Source organism: Apium graveolens, chromosome 1, assembly GCF_009905375.1.
Source record: "Apium graveolens cultivar Ventura chromosome 1, ASM990537v1, whole genome shotgun sequence".
Lineage (NCBI taxonomy): Eukaryota > Viridiplantae > Streptophyta > Magnoliopsida > Apiales > Apiaceae > Apium > Apium graveolens.
The window spans coordinates 164347995-164371276 of NC_133647.1; the positions used below are offsets into that span (position 1 = coordinate 164347995).

General features: G+C 36.4%; 1 protein-coding gene across 1 annotated transcript; it reads right to left on the bottom strand.

The window, feature by feature from the left end:
* Window positions 1-645: 645 nt before the first annotated feature.
* On the bottom strand, window positions 646-3021 carry LOC141710111 (putative F-box/LRR-repeat protein At3g58880). The gene is made up of 3 exons (XM_074513036.1): window positions 1894-3021; window positions 1475-1648; window positions 646-744 (listed from the first exon to the last, which is right to left on the bottom strand). The coding sequence occupies exons 1-3, from the start codon at window positions 3019-3021 to the stop codon at window positions 646-648; spliced, it is 1401 nt and encodes a 466-aa protein (XP_074369137.1).
* Between the last annotated feature and the right edge of the window lie 20261 nt (window positions 3022-23282).

Sequence of the window (23282 nt, forward strand, 5' to 3'; positions counted from 1 at the left end):
AATAACAATGATTTAAATCTAATAAATGGGGGTGGTACATAGAATCGAACCCGAATCCCTCCCCCTAAACCGAGCTCCGATACCATATAAGTAACAAGTCGCTCTAAAACCTTAAGCTCTTAGGGAAAGGTTCAAACAGGATCTTATACTCTTTAGATTTCTGGATTTCTTACTCTTATTGCTCTTTCGTATGCTTTTTCTTTGAGTTTTAGTATATTTTGCTTAGCAACAAAAAGAAATAATGTTCATTGCATTTACCAAAAATGATCATGCCGAGCAGATCATACCAGCATATTTTTATGAACGAAAAATAAAATCACAGATCAAGTACTAGCAGAGACACAGTCTAGAACATTAAGGAGAAACTAAAGGGAACAAATTAACAAAAGATAATTCAGTATACCATAAGTAGCGAAGTGTAGACTCTGGCACTGTTGCTACCTGCTAGCGGCTACTGTCTGAAACAAGCAACATCTACATATATCAGCAGCCACAAAACATTTCAAAAATGCATAAATTAGGAACATCAAGTGCAGATAACCTTTTACTATCGCCCTTATTAAGGGCCAAATTCAAGATATTTATCTTCACATATTTCTTCTATTTCTAACTCACCAGTTGCAAAACGGAAATAAATGTTTTTAACTAGGCCATTCCTTGGGGAGTGACAAGACTAAAGAATGTTTCTCTCAAAGAAATGCTGGAATTCCAAGTTACACAAATTAGAGTGCAGCTATTACTTCGCTGAAAAAAACGGAAATGCATATATTCACAAGAAAAATATAAACCACCCACTGTGACTGCTGTCAATGTTTCTGGTACTACCTTCTAAATTTCCCGGACAAGACAGTAGAAATTAACCAAATTAGAAAATTGAAAGAAATAATAAATGTATGTCTGAAAAAGAATCCAAAGAAGTTAAAATTTTGACATTCTAAAGGAGTCTAGTGGAAGCTACATTAATGTCACATGATTCTTCTGGTCGTTGATGAACGTAGTTGTAACTCGTAAGTTTAAAATACTCATCGGGTGAATGTGCTTGCTTCATAATTAAAATGGACACTTCTTAAGATTCGGACTTCATGATTTGAAATGTAAAATGGAGTAATTTTTTATCTTCATTTATCTAGGTTGGATTCCACCTTTCAAGCAGTCATTTATCTACACTTTATTAGTATATATGGTTATCGATGAGCATAAGTCTGCAAAACATTTTTCAAAGCTATGTGTGCGCGAATAATTCAATCTCTAATCTAATTGTGCCCTAAGTTATGCAGTTACTATATACTTGACAAAAAAACAATCATGCTATATATGCCTCCCGCCGAAATAAATTAATCAGTGCCCCAAGATCCACTAGCTATTTGATGCTTGCATTCCTTGTTGTATGAAATTTATTACTCTTGTATCTCACTACAAGAGTAAGCACATAATGCATCAATTTATTTACAAAGAGAGCATATTCTATGCATACCTGAGGCAATGCTTTGACAATAGTTGCTCCTGAATTGCCACCAAGTAAATACGTTGCGAACTTAAAAGGCATTATAAAAGGTTCTTTATATCCTGGTGATAGCTTCACATACTTCAAATTTTTGAACGGAGAAGGCGTGTATTCAGGATAAAAGACAGCTTCCACAAAAAATTCCTAAAATATATTTTAGCTAAGATATTTAAAATAAAGCAATCTGAAAGCCATATGCAATTTAAAACTAAATCTCAGCAGCATGCAATAGATTAAGATAACAGGTACATTGGGCATTCTTTATTGCAGGAATATTTGATTTTTCAGGAAGCCTTACAAATTTATAAACTTAAACTACTGTTCACCAGATAATAGTTTAAGTTTACATTTTGCTGAGGAAACAAGAAAAAAGTTAAATAAATGATTACCTGAATCATAGCAGAGTCGAGAGTAAGGATCTTGGCACTACTCAATTTCGATAACATATTTATGAAATGACGATAAGCTACAATCTTATTTTCCCAAGTCGCCTTATTGTACTGGTTTGTATCCCATAGTTTTATAGATACATTTTCCAGCTCATCAACATCTAATTTGACCTGAAAGATACCAATACAACAAAGTTCGCGGAGTTTTGGTGCCACGACCACAATCTGAAAATTACAATGAGAGGGTACAAGTAATCTGGTACCGATCACTAGGCAGGCTAATTGAGGACAAGATATAGTGAAATCGGGTATGAACCTTGTTGTGAAATATAACTTGACATCCCGCACACTAACAAGTGCAGAGAAGAAATGAGTGATATTCTGAGGTAAAGGTACATCATCCAGTTCTAAATTTAATAAATCTGGAAAAGCCCAAACTTCTTGTGGCAAATTGCACCTTTTCAAATTGAGAGTTGTCAGCGCAGGCAAGCTCATAGATGACAACGACTCTGGCAACTCGACACCATCAAGACACAGAGTTGTTAAAGCAGGCAAGCATATCAGACAAGAAACAGGTATCTTGTAGTTGGAGATATGGGGAGGGCATATCAAATGCAAAGTTTTCAGAACGGGTAACACCCATACACGATCTGATCCTGATGAATCACCGAAATCAAGAGGCGCCCTTAACTTTAGTCTCTGTGTGGTGTTAGAACTAAATGTAGACAAATTAAACGGCTGGTAACGATGAAACTCTAAATCAATATCAACCTCCACAACATTATGGTCAATTGGGTACCTAATCAACCTTCTCAAGAAACTTGGCGGAAATGGATAAACGGCAAACAACTTGAAACAAGAAACAGGAGTTTCATGGTTTCGATTGGACAAAACATGTTCCATAAATTTGATGATACCAGAATGGGTGTATGGGAAAAGTTGGTCATACCAATCAAAAGTGAGGGAAGAGGTAGTTGTCCATACATGCCTCCATCGTTTCGAGAGAACGCTAGTTTGAACTGCTTGTCGAGTGCCAAGAAATGAGAGAATCTGATGAAGTATATCGTCAGGTAAGCTGCTGAGCCTGTCCCCTTCATCTTGCTTTGCTATCTTCGGCCTCTGGTTCATTTCTATTGACCCAATCCGTTGATTTTTGTGTTGGATTAAGATTATCGTCTGGGGATAGTTTATGCTTCACGAGTTCAGGGTGTCAAGAGCGGCATAAACCATGGGAGGAGACGATGTTCTCGGGTTGATTCAATCGACTTTATAATGATTTTTTTAGATTTTTATAATCCAGGATATTATATTTAGATTTTGAATAATTTGAAATCCGAAATTATTCAATTAATATTGGAATTTGTTTTTAAAACATGACACTTAATTAAAATTTTAAGAAGTTTATTAGTATTAAATCGTGTCTTACGAATTAAATAACCCAACTTGTTATAAGAGAATATTTTTGCAATTTTTTTCGTGTGTGGTTGAGCTGGCCAAATACGAAGGAAATTAGCGGATCTACTCTTCTTCAACTTTCTCTTTTTTGATAATTTACATATAATTTCATCATAAAAAATTTCGATTGCAGATTATCTCATCTTTCCGCGTTCTCATAATTCACTTTTTATATTAAAAAAAAATTCTAGTAGTACATCTTTTCTTCCCCCTTTATTAATTGATTTTGGATCTTTTGTTATAAACCCGTCTTTTTTCTGAAAGATGGCCGAGAATGTAATAATTTGAGTAAAAAGGCCCAAAATGTTACTATTGAAAAATAAGGCCCAAAATATCACTTCACGACGCTATATCGTAACGTTTTGCCCATTACAATAACGCTACACGGTTTAGCATTTTCTGCTTTTTTAAAAAAAAATCACAAATACATAACCACCCCAAATATATGTCTGTTATTCGACTATGCTGAGAGGTGAGCTATAGTCACACTGACATACATACACAAAATTGGGGATACCCATGACTGAATTTTGCACATTTATATAGACAACTACAATATAATCATTATAATCGAAAAGGGGATATAGATAGAGCCACCTCCTGCCACCATAAATTTCAGATGTCACTTTCTCTTTATATTGTGTTGATTATGTTTTGTCGATATTATGTGCATATTTTTTATTATTTTCAGAGATACTGTGTTTATATTATTGATGCAGATGTGTTCTTAATGTGTTGAACAAAGATGATTATATATTTATGAAGTCGTGATTTTAATTTATGCTTATCTATGTAATGTTTGCTTGACATCATATTTTGTTGCATTATAACATGTAGTGTAATATACTACTTTTGTTAACATTTCTTGAAATTTACACGATAGTTGTTGAATTTTACTTGCAGTTTTGTTAATTTATATACTTTGTAAATAATATCTCTGCTTAAAATAAAGTTGAGCAACGTTCAATTTTAACTTTCCAGTCTGCAGTATCTGGCTTGAATTGGTTATTCAGATTAATCAATTGCTATAGATATTTAAGCATTTACCGATAGAACAAGGGGAATCTAGCCCTCGTACTTTAATAGAGTCGAGAAAATATTTATAGGCCTATCTGCGCTGCTTCATTGCTCAGCTGTTTATCTAATTTAAGAAGCTGAAGTTTTAGTTGGGGAATTTAGGTCTCGGGTTGTGTTAGGAAGTAGAGAAAACATTTATAACAGCCATACTATCTCTTTCAAATTGAGTTATTTGTATAATTTCTTGCACTGTTTCTCGCAGAAGTATTGTTGGTAATGACATACTTCCCAGAGTTGTTTGTCTTATACATTGTCTTCTATGTTCTCATTCTTTTTATTTCTTATTTTTGTGAATTTATTCGGATATGGCAACATGTCATGGGTATAAGTAGTTGCAAAAAGTGAAATTCTGCTGAACTCAACTCTGTTCTGCACAGTCGAGTCCAGCGGTCACATGTACTTTCGCACTTGATTACCTGATTTTGTCATTGCATATGTTTTATATAATTGAACTTGTTAATGTCCAAAAGAGATTTTTTACTTCTATAATGGCTATCTTCTGTTACAATTATATATAACAGTGATGCACAAAAAAGAATTAAACATTCCCAGAAAGGACAGGTTCTGTTGTGATTATTGTATCTTTGGGTATATTTGTAGGCATTTAACGCCACTATCTGTAGGAAAATTTACATGTATTTTTTTATTTGAGAGAAGTCGTATTTCTGATCCTAACAAGCAAATAAGGAATTGAACCATTACAAATATCGAAAAAAAATAAAATAGATAAATTTGCATCAATATGAATGTTACGAGTCATATTAATCAAGGACACTATATTTTTTCTGATTTAGAGTTACTAGGTTTTAAAAAGTTATATGTTAGGCTATTTAAGAAGTGATATGTCGTCTTCTATTTTATCATTCTCGTTGGTTTATTTAGTTTCTAGTCTATATTGTGCAAATTTTTTTGAACTTTTCAAGATTTACTAATATTGCAAATGTGTGCACGATGTTCACCAGGGACCTGTTAATACTACCCTTCATCATCTTTAGGATTCACATAGATCTTTTGATATTTGGAGGTCGGGGGGTGGTGATATGCTGAAGTGTCGGCATAAAAATCCGAATAATCAAGATGATTTCCACCGCTGGATGTTCAGATGGTTCCTTTTCTTGAGGCTACTGATTTCTATGAGGTAGTTAGGGTGACATATTTTATAGTTTGATTGGAGTCTTATATTAGCTTTCGTTGAGAGATGGCAGCCAGAGACTCATACATTTCACTTGCCTATGGGTGAGTTCACTATTACTCTGAATGATGTAGATATTATTTTAGGGCTTCCTGTTGATGGTAATGTTGTCATGTTAGGGTTCATTAATATCCAAATTGGGTTTTTAGAAGCGATTAAAAGAATTTCAAATAATACCGAACATGTTAGGGTTTATGGTTCATGGTTTGGGGCGTTTAGGCCCTACATCAAGGAGCCTAAACCCTAGGAACCAGAATTTAATTTCGTGTAAGATTTTAATTTACGACTTTTTAATATTTTAAGGGTCATTAATCCCTATATTGGGTTTTAGAAACGATTAGAAGAATTTCATCCCTAACCCCTAGGAATCGAAATTTAATTTAAATCTTGAACTGAATGTTTATTGTAATGTGATTCTAGGTGGCTTTATGGTCATTCCTACACTACTACGAGTGATCGTATCCTCCCTGTTACTCGGATACTCGTGGATGGGCTGGAACCATCGCAGTTCATATGGGAGCCTTACCCTCTTGATGTCATTGCTAATCATCCATCTTATTGCTTGTCTGGTGACCATATTTGGCAATACTGTGGGCCTTTGATATGTACCTTCATTGTGAAGCTTCAATTCCCTGATAGAGTTTCTAAATAGTTTGGACTCGTGCAGACTATTTATGTTGATGTTGTCTAATCCGATGCAGAGCATAATACAAATTTGACTGGAAATGACAAGATCAAATGGATGCAGAAACATGCAGCTAGTACAGCTATATGGGGGCGTCGGTTGGATCATACATTTATAGGAGACTCAATTATTCCTGAGAGTGCAGTGCCCGATTACAATCCTTGGTATTTAGAGAGGACTCATAGATTCATATCTCGTCTTGGTGCATTTAATTATCGAATTGTAATTTTTCTTCTTATTAAATCAGTTTATTGTATAGGTTGTCCTACTTGCATAGTTTCAGTTTAAATGTTTTATTATTTTCTTTATTTCATACATGAATCTTGTAACATGTGTGTTCCTTCTTTTGTTGGACTTCAGGGACTTATATTTAGGGAGATATCTCAGCGGACATAGGATGTTTTTCCTGATGTGTCTCATTTTATTGACCAATGTTGTGATTTTATTAGAGACTACACCTTACATGATTTTGATGAGATGCCGGTGGAAGTTCGACGAGCTAGGCAGTTAAAGGAGAGGCAACAACCGCCCCGTCGTGGTAGACGTGCCGGTGCACGAGCTACTGATGGTAGACGAGCTAGAGTTCAGGCTGAGCATGATCATATTGCTACAGACCTTGGAGATGATCATCTACCATTATATACTAATTCTCATGATGTCCAAAACTCATCCGCTCATGCTCGTACTGATCATAAGGCTACAGACCTTGAAGATGATCGGGATCCTCCTATACGCACTTCTATTGGATGACCCGCTGATACCATTTATGTTCATATGTCGGGATCATGTAGTCACGTCCATCACAATCGTGAGATTCTGGAAAGGTTTTCAAATGTTCCCCTTTTTTATCTTGGCTAGACTCCTACTCCCGAGCCTCGTACTGAGAACCCTCCTCCCGAGGAGCCTTCCAATGAGCTGTGTCTTATTGATAAGCATTTCACTGAGAAGCCTCCTCCTATGCATCGTTCTTACCGGCCTATTGAGCGTCTAACTAGGGAGATTTCTATTCCATCATTTAGTCTTCATGTTACTGTTGGATTTCGGGGTATAAAAACACAGAGGAAACAATAAATAAAACTGAAACTCACCAATGATCCATGCGAAAAACAATATTAAGTTCGTCGATGAGGTATTTACTTTAAAGAGTTTTACGATTATTACGTATCCCTCCTTAACGATCTACGTCGTAGAGGTATCCACGCGAAAGCCGGTACAGAGGAGGCGTGTGCTAGCACCAAGAAAGGACTTGTTTTCCCCTTCTCTCTCACCTTTAGTAGCGAGGGTTTTATGTTTTTATCTAATAAAAATGTAACCCTAATCCAAGTTATAGTTTATTAAATCTGAAATTCTATTTATTTAATAATTAAGTTTAACTCAATTATCAAATAACAACTAAATTTTGAATTTAATAATATATAAATTTGAAATTCATTTATCCCACTTAATTAATAATAAATAATTCGAATTTCCTTTTTAATTCAAATTCAAATAAAAAAAATTAAATTAATTATTCCTCCAAGCTTTTTCTGTGCGACCCTATAGGTTATTATTAATAATTTAAATATCACACATTTAAATATAAACAATGAGCGACATCTAGTAATACGACAATGTTACTCAAGTAATATTAACTAAATTGGTGATCAGTTAAACCTTTCATTAATAATGTATAATGTAATATAATTACTTCAACCAAATATTATAGATTAAAATCGGGGCATGTTATGTTCCATCTTCTTCATGGTTTAATCCACATTTTCTTGATCAATGAGTAGACTATCATTTCAAATCAACATTTGAGCGCGGAAGCACATATTCATGGTCTAGCTCACCCAAGTGGCCAATAATATCCCTCCAAAATTAAAAGGGTTAAATCCTTTCTAGATCCTTCATATTTCTCACATGATTCCTAATATACTCGTATTCCACTTTTATCATTACTCGGTCAAAGACAACTTTTGATGTAAACAAAATGTGATGCCCTCAATCTCGGGGTTAGGAAATGAGGACTCACACACCTTTAAACTAATAATTAAATAAGTATAAACCACGATTAACTACTAATAGGATCAACAGGATAAAGTATGAGACAAGATTACCACTACAAATCATAAAATATATCTTAATCCCAAAATATTATTAAATAAATAATATCGATTCCGGCTGGGAACTGACAGATAACCCTTTGTATCTTTACAGATATCCTTCTAGGCGCGTGCTCACTCAAAAATACCACTACCTGCTCTGGCAACCGGAAGCCCACAATACGGTAGGGACCACCAGGTACGCTCTTACGAGCAGTGCACCTAAGCCTGGCCATCTTCTTGCTTAACTGCCATGGTTAGATTAAAACAAAATATAAGAGTATAAAACTCAGCAAGTAACTATAAAGCAGTTCTACGATATCAAATCACAATATACTTTACCAAACTCAGGGCATTCTACTTTATTTGCTCTAGGTGGAAGATTTCCAGCTTTTGGGTTAAGGAAAGGTTATGAAGGAATAATATGGAGCTTTTAAGGAACAAGGCTCAATGTAGGATGAAAGCCAACATTCATCACAAATCATTAAAGGATCAGAATAAATCTTCCAGAAAGAGGAAAGCAACAGAATTTCAATATATGGAATCAATCATATGATCAACATATTAAAATCAGGGTTCTCGAGCTTTAAGCTCCATGTTAACACAATCAACTCTTTTGTAAAACAATATAAACCATTTTCATTTTCAAGAATCAATTTACTGAACAGAAAGTTCCAGTTCCCTTTTAAATAATCAATTAGAACCGTTGATTGGATCACTTTATCTTTCCATTTCATTATAATACGGGTGATCAGCCCGTACCGACCTCCATCCGGTCTATAAGATACCAATCGGCATAATTTCAGCCTTAAGTTGCTAGCCTCTTACCATGACTGGACTAGTCCCACTAGCCTCTTACGTCCCAATCCAATCCATCAGGAATTCATTTGGAAAACCTTTAGTTGGAAATAAACAAATAGGTTTTCTAAAATTTATTTTATCGTTACCGAGAACATGAAATCATTCAGACTCTTTCGAGTCGAAACTCATTCTTAAATCAGATTTTAAGAAAAACAAAGTTTAGGGAGTGATTCAAAGATGAGCAAGAAACAATTCTTAAGGATTCTGTATAAAGGATAACAAGGTACTTAAGTTAGAAGGATCAACATCCATTTAGGGATCAATAGGGTGATCAGGAAATAAGGTATCATTAAATAGGGTTCGCAAAGATAATTATAGGGATTCAATACAATTCATGGCTTAATAAATAACTTGAACAAAAAGGAAAGGTTATCAAAGAGTTGAATCATTAAGCTTATCAATAGTAGTTTAACAAGATCAAAGGCAGGGTATCTTAAATCAATATCAGGGTTTCATAATTAAACAGTTCAATACTCTACATGGTATGAACAACATTATCTTTATAACCATTTAGACAAGTAATTAGAGTTACTTGCCTGAATTTGCTTTCCTGAAGGTTGAACTACTACCACCTAGTATACCCTTTCCTTTCCTAGCCTGAATGCCCTAACGCTCCAAATCTACAATAAAACCAAAACCTTAATATGTTTCTCAACTCTCGTTCCCGGAACGATCACTCAATTACGATAGCTCAACTATACTTTTGACTCGAACTATACGACTATAGCTTATATACACACAACACATAGCACATTCTTTACTCATAGCCTTATATCACTTTACATATACTCGCTAAACCTTGACTATTTTCCCAAATCAAATACTTATAACTCGTCCAAACACACAATGACATGCATGGCTATTACTTATAGCTTTTAACCTCAATTAACTCAATTCCCTTTTTCTTTTATCCATAATTCGAACCAAACACACAATCCAACAAGCAAAAATTCAAAGGTTTCATACCTAAACACTCAATCATTCTATCATTTACCATAAATTAGATTTTTGACTTTGAATTTCTTTGGCCTATTTGACCTTAACCACAATCACAATCAAACCAAGACATGCATTAACAATTCCTCTTTTGAATCAACATGCAATCTTATTACTTTCTAGTTAAACCTTAATTATACCAAAATTAAGTCACAAGAATCAATTCTTGTTTTTTGTTAACACAAGGTCGAACCTAGACCTTCACCATGCATTCCCAAATTTTGCATCCAAACAAATGTACAAGTCCAATTATCATAGAATCTTATTTAACATACTTAAATCACAAAAGAATATAGCCCTTTTTGGTACATGCAAACATTAAGAAATTTTATCATCCAATCATTACTAATTTCCAAGAATGAACATTAACAAGTCATGATCATTACTAAAAATCATTTTTGCTCTTTTAAAACCAAGATCTCATTTGGGTTTTTCAAAAACAACACATGCAAATGATTTCCTTAATCCTTATATCACAAATTAACCCATAATTAAACATCAAATCAAAAACTCATTCATTTTAACACAATCAACATGATTTCCTAAAAATAGTAAGGGCCATTCGGCCTTTCCCCAAGAAAACACACATGCAACTCAACTTTTAAGCTTTTGCATCTTTAATCCTATTAATCTCTTAACATCAAACTAAATTAACATTACAACCAACAAGAATCAATTTATCAACTTGTAATCGACAAAACCATTCGGCCTTTTTATCAAAATACCACATGCAAACACAAATATTTGATTTAAAGATTCTAGAGCTCAGTTTTTTAACATCATTGCTCACCACCGGTTCATCGGAGTTCATCACCGGTGGCGGTGGCATCTCGGTGGTGCCCCCATTCGGGGTTTTCCAACCATCAACCATCCATTTTAACAAGTAATACACGCATACAAACACATATCCTCACTCAAAACACAAACCCTTTTGTTTTCATTAAAACTGAACTCAAAAACCACCAAACCCAACTTTGATTTTTCTCAGGAACTTGAAAATAGCTATATGCATGTATGTATACAGGTAGATATCTCTATTTCTGACACAATCAAGGTTCCATACCCGAAAATGAATGAAGAACAAGTGATAGAGAGTGAAGAGAGAGAGTGTATCGAGAGAGAGAAAATCCGAGAGAGAGAGAGGGGAAGAAACGAGAGAAAAGAGAGAAAGGAGAGAGGAGCTCGGCAAAAAAAAGAAAGGAGAAGGAGGTGGGGTGGTTTTATATCACCAAGGGGGGGGTAATATAGTAATTAGGTTATTCTAGGTGGTGATATTCTTTTTATCCTTAAAAGAAAATAGAGTTGATCTGCAAATACTTCTCTCGAAAAGATGACTTTGTTTTGAATAAAAATCTTTAACACGTAGATCTCTAAATGAGCTTTCCAACCATTACTCATAATAAGATTTTGAGCGTACGGTTGATTTTATATGATTTTTATAAAAATGCGCGAAGGTTAAATAAACCATTATCTAAATCAAATAATTCCTTTTTATTTATAAAAATATCACAGAGCACATAGTCATGCACACAGATAGGCAATCACACATATATGATCACATAACGACTCTGGTCTGATCATAGAATTTGTCCTCCTTTAATCTTTATCCTTTTCTACGCGTACCGGGTCACGTTCAGCCTGATAGCCCGACGCTCAACGTTTCGATTACGCTTCTCATTAATTGACACGTCACTTAGGACGAAATACTTTATTTAAACACTTCTTTCATTTAATCAGACATAATTCACATTTTATATTCTTTATATTTTTATTATGACGGGTTCCGTTTTACCTGACGGCACGACACCACAGCTTAATTCCTAAGCTTACTCTTTAAATTGGAACATTTTTATTTACGCTCCTATATTCTAATATACATAGAAGACAATTAATTAGGACTTAGTCACATAAATATAATCACATCATATGAAACATACACTATTGACTTAATTACGTCGCAAAATTCTCAGTCGTCACAATCTACCCTCCTTAAAGGATTCTGTCCCCAGAATCTAATTTAAGCAAATAGATGGGGATACTTTTCTTTCATTTCGCTTTCCAATTCCCAAGTCGATTCTTCAACTACCGGATTTCTCCATAATACTCTAACTAGATGTACAACTTTATTCCTGAGTGTCCTCTCTTTTCGGTCCAAGATTCGAACTGGCTTTTCCACATAAGACAAATCTGGTTGGATTTCCACTGGCTCCAACTCGATCACATGGCTCGCATCAGCATGATACTTCTTTAGAAGAGATACATGAAATATATTGTGCAGATGTTACATTTGTGGAGGTAGCGCCAATTCATATGCCACCTTCGCAACTCATTGCAATACTTCAAATGGTCCAATATACCTAGGACTCAACTTTCCTTTCTTTCCGAATCGGGTTAAACCTTTCCAAGGAGATATCTTTAATAAGACTTTATCTCAAGATTCGAATTGCACATCTTTTTGTTCTTGATTTGCGTACTTTGCTTGTCGATCTTGAGCTGCAATTAATCTCTTTCGAATCATCTCTACCTTTTCCTTCGGTTGTTGAACTAGCTCTGGGCCAATTAATTTGCGCTCACCAACTTCGTCCCAATATGTAGGGGATCTACATTTTCTTCCATACAAGGCTTCATACGGCGGCATGCCAATACTCGCGTGATAACTGTTGTTGTAGGAAAACTCAATTAACGACAAATGATCGTCCCAATTTCCTTTAAAATCTATTGCGCAGGTTCGCAACATATCTTCAATTGTCTGAATTGTCCTTTCACTTTGTCCGTCTGTCTGCGGATGATATATCGTACTCATTTTCAACTTAGTTCCAAAATGATCATGGAATTGTTGCCAAAATCTCGAGTTAAACCTTGGATCTCTATCAGACATGATAGATACAGGAACTCCATGACGCATCACAATCTCTTCCAAGTACAATTTGACCAACTTTTCCAACGAAAACCTTTCATTTATCCGCAAGAAATGCGCTAACTTCGTCAACCGATCGATTACCACCCAAATCGCATCATGATTTGACTTGGTTTTAGGTAATCCTAGCACGAAATCCATCGCTATATGCTCCCATTTCCATTCGGGTATATCCAGTGGCTGAAGCAATCCGCTCGGCCTCTGATGTTCCGCTTTGACTCTTTGGCACACATAACATTTACTTATCCATTCTACAATTTCCTTCTTCATATTTGGCCACCAATAACTTTCTTTTAAATCCTGGTACATTTTTGTACTTCCAGGGTGAATTGAAAATCTCGAGTTATGCGCTTCTTGCAAAATCTCGTGCTTTAGTTCCACGACACTAGGTATCCAAATACGTGAGTTAACATGGTATATTCCTTTCCCATCTTTTTAAGCTTTATTTCTTCTCCCGTCAACTTATCCTTTTCACGATTCGTTACTTGCTCTTGACAACATCGAATCTTTTCCAAAATTTCAGGTTGAAATGACATTGCATATATAGCTTTACCTCCAAATTCGGGAGTCTGCACCTCTATTTCCATCTTTTCAAAATCTTTGACCAATTCTTCTGATGTCGTTAACATATTCAATCTTTCCTTGTGACTTAGAGTGTCGGCCACCACATTTGCCTTTCCAGGATGATAGTTTATCGCACAATCATATTCTTTGATCAGTTCCAACCACCTTCTTTGTCGTATATTCAATTCTTTCTGAGTAAAGATATACTTTAAACTCTTATGATCCCTATAAATCTCTCACTTTTTCCCGTACAAATAATGCCTCCAAATCTTAAGGGCAAACACGATTGCTACCAATTCCAAATCATGCGTTGGATATTTCTGCTCGTGCGGCTTGAGTTGCCTTGACACATATGCTATTACATTTTCGTGTTGCATTAACACACATCCAAGTCCTTTATATGAAACATCACTGAATATCACAAATTCTCCTTTTTCATCTGGTAATACCAACACTGAGGCGGTTACCAACCTCTTCTTTAACTCTTGAAAACTATCCTCGCATTTTTATGTCCATACAAACTTCTCATTCTTTCTTGTCAACTTCGTTAATGGAATGACAATCTTAGAGAAATCTTGCACAAATCTCCTGTAATATCCGGCTAATCCCAGAAAACTTCTGACTTCCGTAGGAGTCCTGGGTCTTTCCCAATTCATTACAGCTTCTATCTTGGCTGGGTGCACATTGATTCCTTCTTTATTAACTACATGACCAAGAAATTGCACTTCCTTTCGCCAAAATTCACACTTTGAAAACTTAGCGTACAACTTCTCTTTTCTCATAATTTCCAAAGAAATCCTCAAATGCTCCTCATGATCTTCTTCCATCTTGGAGTAAATTAGTATATCGTCGATAAACACAATAACGAACTTATCCAAATATTGCTTGAACACTCGGTTCATAAGATCCATTAATGCGGCTGGCGCATTCGTCAAGCCAAATGCCATTACCAAAAACTCATAGTGTCCATATCTCATTCGGAACGCTGTCTTGGGTATATCTTCCGCTTTGATCTTTAACTGATGATACCCAGATCTTAAATCAATCTTGGAGAAACACGAAGCTCCTTTCACCTGATCAATCGTAAACTCGATCTCTCTGTCTGGAGGTAGTTCAGGCAATTCATCAGGAAATACATCCGGGAAATCTCTTACTATCGGAATATCCTCAATCCTTACGGATTCCTTCTCTACATCCATGACATGAGCCAAATAAACTTCGCATCCTTGTCGTATTAATCTTCTCGCCTCAATAGCCGTTAAGAATTTCTTCTCTTGCCTCTTTCCTTTGAATATTACCTCTTCACCATCCTTGGTTCTTAACTTCACATTTTTACTTTTATAAATCCATTCCTAGTATAACCTCAAATTCTCCTAACTTAAAGGAAATTAAGTCAGCAGAAAAGTGCCGACCTTCTATAGTCACATCACAGTCGGGACAAATCTTATTAACACTAACTTTCTCTTGATTGGCTACCTCTATAATCAAATTAGGTTCCAGAGGGTACGCAACATAATTTAACTTATCAAGAATACTTTCAGAGATAAAAGATCTAGTTACTCCAGAATCCATCAAAACTTTTACTTCTACTGAGTTAATAACAAGCATACCTGCTACCACGTCCACATCTTGCACCGCATCTTTCATTGTCATGTTAAAGGTTCTAGCTCTGGGTTGAGCTGATGGTGCTAGGAGAGACGGCGGTCCAGCAATCCTGAGAACATTAGCCTTCTGAACAGGCTCTTTATAATTCGTGGCCATATGGCCCACTTTACCACACTTGAAACAAGCCAAATCACGCTTTCTCGCTCCATTTGGGCATTCTATAGAGTAGTGTAGTATAAAAAGTCCTATTAAAAATTAATGAATGTAAACAAAAACCTGACCAAACATCCAATATGTACTCCATCTTACAACTCTTTAAATCTTGTACTAAAAGAATAACACTATTGAGATTAGTTTTTATAGATGTATACAAAAGGTGAAAAGCTGACCAAACATTAAATATATTTAAAGACCCTTCAAGTGCTGGTCTGATTAGTTAGGCTTAGCTTGCAGGGATTTTATTAAGTGTGAAAGTACTGGGAGCTATATGAATTATTAATTGTATGATCAGTTCTAATCTTCTATCATTTCAATCATTCACATATTGTAATAAATAAAGAGCCAAATTTTGTTTTACTGTTTTGTATTGGCAGGAACGTCATCTTGGAGATGTCAACAAACAGTTGAAAATCAAGGTTTCTTTTAAATTATTTTTGGTACTCATTATCCGTATGAATTTAACATATGTGTAGACGTGTGGTAGTGTATTTGCTATTTTTAGTGACAAGAAGTAACATTTTGATTGTTTTGAAAAATGCAGAAAGAGTCAGGAGGAGAAGAGTATAGGGGTGCTCCTGCATTTGGATTTTGAAAATTGAAATAATTATGTAACTTTAGATACTTGGGTATCATGTAACATGGATCACTAAAGATCCTTGTTTTATCATTCAGGAGTGTTTCTCTTACCACTTTGAACTTGTATTTGCTATTGGGTTTGATGTAATAAAATCATAAATGTATACGTTGTTGGAATTATGCTTAGGAAAAATGTCTTTGGTTTAGAGTTTGTGATTGCATTAGACTTTGAAAGGTTTAGAATTTAAATTGGAAGCTGAAAATGGCTGGAAATTGAAAAATCAGAATTTGGCTATTCTGGAAATACAAACTTACGACGGTCGTTCATCACATATTCTGTCGTAAGTTGGCCCCCGTTCCTAACATACGACAGTTTTTTCTGTCGGAAGTTTTAATTTACGACGTAAATTTGCGTCGTATATTTATGTTATATTTTATCAAGGTGGGACCCACAAGAAAATATCCGACGATATTTTCCGTCGTAAGTAGATTTATTATTTTATTGAGTGTGTGGGCCCCTTCTTCCTAACTTGCGACGCAATTTTATCTTGTGACGAAAAAACGAACTTACTACTCGAACAAAAACGATGATTTTTTTCGTCGTAAATGGCTCAATTACGACAATTTCAGTTCAAAAAATCCGTCGTAAATGACCAGATTTGTTGTAGTGATTTTTGATAAAATGAATATGTTGAATGTCATGATAATAAAATTTCAAAATTTAAAATTAATTAATCAACATATGATTTTTTAGTATTTTCTTCGCATTGATTATTTTACTAGTTTGGAACTATGTGATGTCTCTTTTTAATATTCATACGACTTTTTATTTTATTGAAAATTGTAAATTAATACATAATCTTGATGGGTTATAAAAATTAATATATGTTTTCATTCGTACAAGTAATGATGGATTGCCTTCGGGTTACGGAGATCATAAACAATAAAGAGTTGGATCATTCATCATTTGTGGTGGTTCTTCAAGATGTATTTCATCTTATGCCTATGTTTAAGGCAATATCTTTTCATCAAAATAATTGTGTTAATAAAGCAACAACCCACTCGTTAGCTAGTTAGCTCTTTCACTAGATTACCTGTTAGCCTGCACGCTTGATTTTTGATTTTTTTGTGCTTGTTTCTCCTTAAGTAAATATTACCTTTATCTTTCAAAAAATATTACATCCCTAACAAAACTTTTAGAAATATAAGTCAAGAATATTGAATATTGGATTCCCTCCATATTGCCTTGTATGGGTAGCAATGTTCAATGTGGGATTTGTGTCGGGTTGACTCTGCCCGAACTTCTCTTTGGTCTTACCCGAACCAAACCCCGACTTGAAATAAATTAGGAAATTTGAACCCAAACCCAATCTGGTGGGTATCAGCATTATAAAAGATGGACCTATTTGACTGGGACTCAAGTGGCTCCTGTCACACAAAATTACCCGAAATAATCTGACACAATCAGATATTTAGAATAAAGGAATAAAAAATAAACTAGCAGACTTTAATTTGAGAGGTCACAGATGTAAAGTCCCATATACCATACAAAAGACACTAGTACGAAGTTTACAAACTTTTAAAAATACTTGAATACAGAACAAACTACAGTTAATCATTGAAGTAAAAATTGCAATAAATTCCAACTCCCCATTGTATCTTCCAATAAGTCTCCTTGAAATGCGAATGTTGTTGGAATTTAGTTAATCTAAACTTAGTATTTAATGTCTGAATAAGACTCAGTCGTTTGTTAGGAGTTTTAGTCGTTAGTTTAGTTTGCTCTGAGTTATCTATTAGTTTGTTGGCGAGTTTCTAGGAGAGTAGATGTATCAATAAAACAATGCTTATCAGGTAGGAGTTAGTTAGGCAATTCTGTTAGTAGTAGTTACCACCTGCATGTGGAGTTCTATTTAAGTACTTGTAATCGTTTCTTTGTTAAGCTAAGTGAAGCAGTTTATGCAGTGAAATATTTTCTTGTTTTCAGTATACAGTCAACATACATATAAGTTTATTTCAGGTGTTATCTAATATCTGGTATCAGAGCCAGGTTGTCTCGTTGTATGCCCAAATATATGCCAAAGATGACTACGGAAAAGACAAAGCTGAAAGAGGGAGCACTGGGTTTGAACTATCATATGTTGGCCAGGAGTAATTATACTGCATGGTCCCTGAAAATGAAGACCTTCATGAAGGCGCATGGCGTGTGGGACGCTGTGGAGATCAGCAAAGGAGATGAAACTGCTGTTGATGAGAAGCACGACCAGATCGCTCTCGCTGTGATATATCAAAGTATACCTGAGGATATCTTATTATCCGTGGCTGAGAAGAAGACTGCAAAAGAGGCGTGGGAAGCGATAAGGACTATGTGTCAAGGTGCGGATCGTGTGAAGAAAGCCAAGGTTCAGACCTTGAAGAGCGAGTTTGAAACTCTGCGGATGAAGGAGTCAGATCAACTGGATGATTTCTGCATGAAATTAAATGGATTGGTGACAAATATCCGAGCTCTGGGTGAGGGAATTTCTGAAAGCTATGTTGTGAAGAGACTGCTTCGTGCAATGCCGGGCAAGTATCTGCAAATTGTGTCTACAATTGAGCAGTTCGGAGACTTTGAAAAGATGACCGTCGAAGAGGCCGTTGGATCGCTGAAAGCACACGAGGAACGGATCAGAGGCCAGAATGATGGTGGAGGAGGACAACTAATGCTTACTGAGGAGGAATGGTCGAAAAGAGAAAATACGGGTGGAAAATTATTGTTGACTAGAGAAGAGTGGATGAGTAAAACAAATAAGAATGGAGGTGAAGGATCAGGAACACAAAAGACTCGATGGGCTGATCCACGAGGAAGAAATGGTGGACGCGGAACCCGTGATAAAAGTACTGTAAAATGCTACAACTGCGGGGTGTATGGTCACTTTGCTTATGAGTGTCGTAAGCCACGTAAGGAAAAGGAATACAAACCAGAAGTGAACATGAATCAAGCTGAAGAGGATGAGCAAGCCTTGTTACTTATGGAGTGCGATGGTAAAAAAGGTGGAATGGTCCTGCTGAATGAAGAGAAAGTAGATCCTGTACTCAGTAAAAGAAGCGAGGAGAGGAAAATGTCGCAGATGTGGTACCTTGACAACGGTGCTAGTCAACACATGACAGGAGATCGCGGAAAATTCAAAGAATTGGACGAGAGAATCACGGGACAAGTCAAATTCGGGGACGGATCAACAGTTACTATTCGAGGAAAAGGAGTGATTTCATTCATGTGCAAGAACGGTGAGGAATGGAGTGTACGGGATGTATATTATATACCAACGTTGTGTAATAATATACTCAGTCTGGGTCAACTGTCGGAGGAGGGTAGTAAAGTGATCCTTGAAGAAGATCAGGTGAGGGTTTATAATCAAGGAGGTGCATTGCTCATGAGAGTGCAGAGGTCTGCGAACAGGTTGTACAGGATCAGCCTTGAAGAAAGTAAACCAGTGTGCGGGTTGTCCAAAGTGGAGGAAGAAACATGGCTGTGGCATAACCGCCTTGGTCATGTAAATTTTAAAGCCATGGAGTTAATGTCAAGGGAAGAATTGGCACTGGGAATTCCTAAGTTTATGCAGCCAAAGAAAAACTGTGAAGGTTGTCTAATGTCGAAGCAGGCACGAAAACCATTCCCATGTAAGGCATTATTCATTGCAAAGAAGCCATTGGAGTTGATTTATGCAGATTTATGTGGACCCATATCTCCTTCAACTTTGGCAGGTAATAAATACTTTCTCCTCTTTGTCGATGATTGTACTCGTAAAATGTGGGTTTATATGTTGAAAACAAAAGATGAAGCATTTGAGACATTCAAAAAATTCAAAGCACTAGTTGAAAGAGGAACGGAGAGTAAAATTAAAATTCTGAGAACTTATAGAGGAGGCGAGTTCTGTAGTCTTGAATTTCGCTCGTTTTGTGATGAAGTGGGTATTCAGAGACACTATACGGCTCCATACACTCCACAACAAAATGGAGTTGTGGAGCGAAGGAACCGTACAGTAGCAGCAATGACAAGAAGCATACTCAAAAGTTCAAATATGCCATCCTATATGTGGGGCGAGGCAGTCCGCCACTCAGTATATCTTCTGAATCGCCTACCAACCAAAGTGCTAAAGGGAAGGACCCCACATGAAGCTTGGAGTGGCCGTAAACCAGACCTGAGTCATATTAAGATGTTTGGATGTGTTGCATACATGAAAACACCGTCAGTGCACACCAGCAAACTAGATGATCGAAGCAAAATGGTGGTGTACTTGGGAAAGGAACCAGGGACAAAAGCAAGTCGATTATATGATCCAAACCACAGAACGCTGCATGTAAGTAGAGACATAGTGTTTCAAGAAAGAAAGTTTTGGAGTTGGGAAGAGACAGAAGGTAGGGACGTGAAGTTCCCAGAGATAGTTGACCCCTCTGCAGGAAATGTTGTTGTTCAGACTACCCACCAAGAAGATGTGCAAGAGTCATCCGATGAATATGAGCCTGCAACACCAACACAATCCAGCATAGCACAGACTTCTGATTCAACTGCAAGTGTAGAAAGTGCAGGCTCAACTGCAGGCTCAACCACGACTAGTAGTACACCACGAAACTTCAGGCTGCTTAGTGACATATATGATGATACTGAGCAACTTGAAATCGCAGATGACTTACTACTGTTGAGTGTTGAGGAACCCAGTAATTTTGAAGAAGCATCTCAGGAAATCGAATGGAAGAAGGCCATGGAAAGTGAACTGGAATCGATCGAAAAAAACAAAACCTGGGTATTGACTGAGTTGCCACCAGGACACCGAGCTATTGGTCTAAAATGGGTGTACAAAGTTAAAAGAGATGCAAACAGGGTGATTACAAAATATAAGGCGAGGCTTGTCGCCAAAGGTTACGTTCAAAAACAAGGCAGAGACTTCGAAGAGGCATTTGCTCCGGTCACGAGGCTAGAAACCGTGCGTCTTTTATTGGCATTGGCTGCAAGAAATGGATGGGTAGTTCATCATTTGGATGTTAAGTCTGCTTTTTTGAATGGAGATATTCAAGAAGAAGTGTATGTGAAGCAGCCACAAGGGTATGAGAAGAAAAATGAGGAATACAAGGTTTATAAATTGTTGAAGGCATTGTATGGTTTACGACAAGCTCCAAGAGTTTGGTATGCCCGTCTGAAGAAATTTCTTGAAGAATTGGGGTTTGTTAAGTGCCCCTATGAACATGCTGTTTACACGAAACGAGAAGGTAATGAGTCTTTGATTGTTGGTGTGTATGTTGATGACTTGTTAGTAACGGGAACAAATGTTGCTAATATAATTGAGTTTAAAGAACAGATGCGTAGTGAATTTGATATGAGTGACTTAGGAAAGTTAGCATATTATCTTGGTATAGAGGTTGAGCAAAGAAAGGGGTGCATCGAGTTGAAGCAAACAGCCTATGCGAAGAAATTGTTGGAAAAGGCAGGGATGCAAGACTGTAACGAGACAAAATATCCCATGGATCCGAAAATCACGCTGCATAAGGATGAAACTGGAAAAGCTGTTGATCCGACCATGTTTAGAAGTTTGATAGGTGGTCTGCGATACCTGGTATATACCAGACCGGACATCTCATTTGTTGTGGGATCAATAAGTCGTTTTATGGAGAAACCTACACAATTACACTTGAACGCAGTGAAAAGGGTGCTGCGTTATGTCAGAGGGACGCTGGAGTATGGTCTGAGATATGCAAGGGGTTTTGGGAATCATATGCTAACTGGTTTTTCGGACAGTGATTATGCGAGCAGCTGTGGAGATAGACGGAGTACAGGTGGAATGGCTTTTTATCTCAGTGAGAATCTGATAACCTGGATATCACAGAAGCAGAGGTGCGTAGCATTGTCCACCTGCGAAGCAGAGTTTATGGCTGCAACTGCAGCAGCGTGTCAAGGTATCTGGTTGCAAAAATTGTTGAGTCATATTACTGATACTACCCCTGGTCCAGTGAATCTTTATATTGATAACAAGTCAGCTATAGACTTGGCGAAAAATCCTGTTTTTCATGGACGCAGCAAGCACATAGATGTGCGTTACCATTTCATTCGTGAATGTGTGGAACGTGGAGAGATTGTGATCAATCATATCAGCTCTGACAAGCAATGTGCAGACATACTTACCAAAGCTATGGCAACAGCGAAGTTCGAAGAAATGAGGAGCCTGCTTGGAATGAAGAATCTGGCGAAATAAGTTTAGATTAAGGGGAGAATGTGTTGGAATTTAGTTAATCTAAACTTAGTATTTAACGTCTGAATAAGACTCAGTCGTTTGTTAGGAGTTTTAGTCGTTAGTTTAGTTTGCTCTGAGTTATCTATTAGTTTGTTGGCGAGTTTCTAGGAGAGTAGATGTATCAATAAAACAATGCTTACCACCTGCATGTGGAGTTCTATTTAAGTACTTGTAATCGTTTCTTTGTTAAGCTAAGTGAAGCAGTTTATGCAGTGAAATATTTTCTTGTTTTCAGTATACAGTCAACATACATATAAGTTTATTTCAGGTGTTATCTAATAAATGTATCCACCGGACTTGCACCTGATAAAAGAAGATTTATGTTCCAAATTAATATTATTCAAATATGAACAGATGCAATTGTTTGCACATTTATCCATAAATAATTAAATGCATTCTACGATATTAAAAGAAACTCCAGAGCGTCACCACTTGATGTAGTGAGACAATAATAACCCTGGATCCAGTCTTGATTTAGTATGACACATTATGTTTACTGAAGCAAATTGCATCTAAGTTCATTGCATTACAACTTTGATTTTATTTCTCTGGAAAGAGCCTAACGGTAGAAAACATGGTCGTTCCCATAATTATGTACACTCCATCCCCGTGCTAGTAAAACTGGCTATCAGGAACAAATTTTTTAGTTTTCAGCCCTTTCATAGATAGATTAATAGTGAAGGCCCTGATACTCTTCAATAGTTTCCTTCAATGCTACGATTTGACAACAACAAATATACCCAATACTAATACCAATACAAATAACAATGATTTAAATCTAATAAATGGGGGTGGTACATAGAATCGAACCCGAATCCCTCCCCCTAAACCGAGCTCCGATACCATATAAGTAACAAGTCGCTCTAAAACCTTAAGCTGTTAGGGAAAGGTTCAA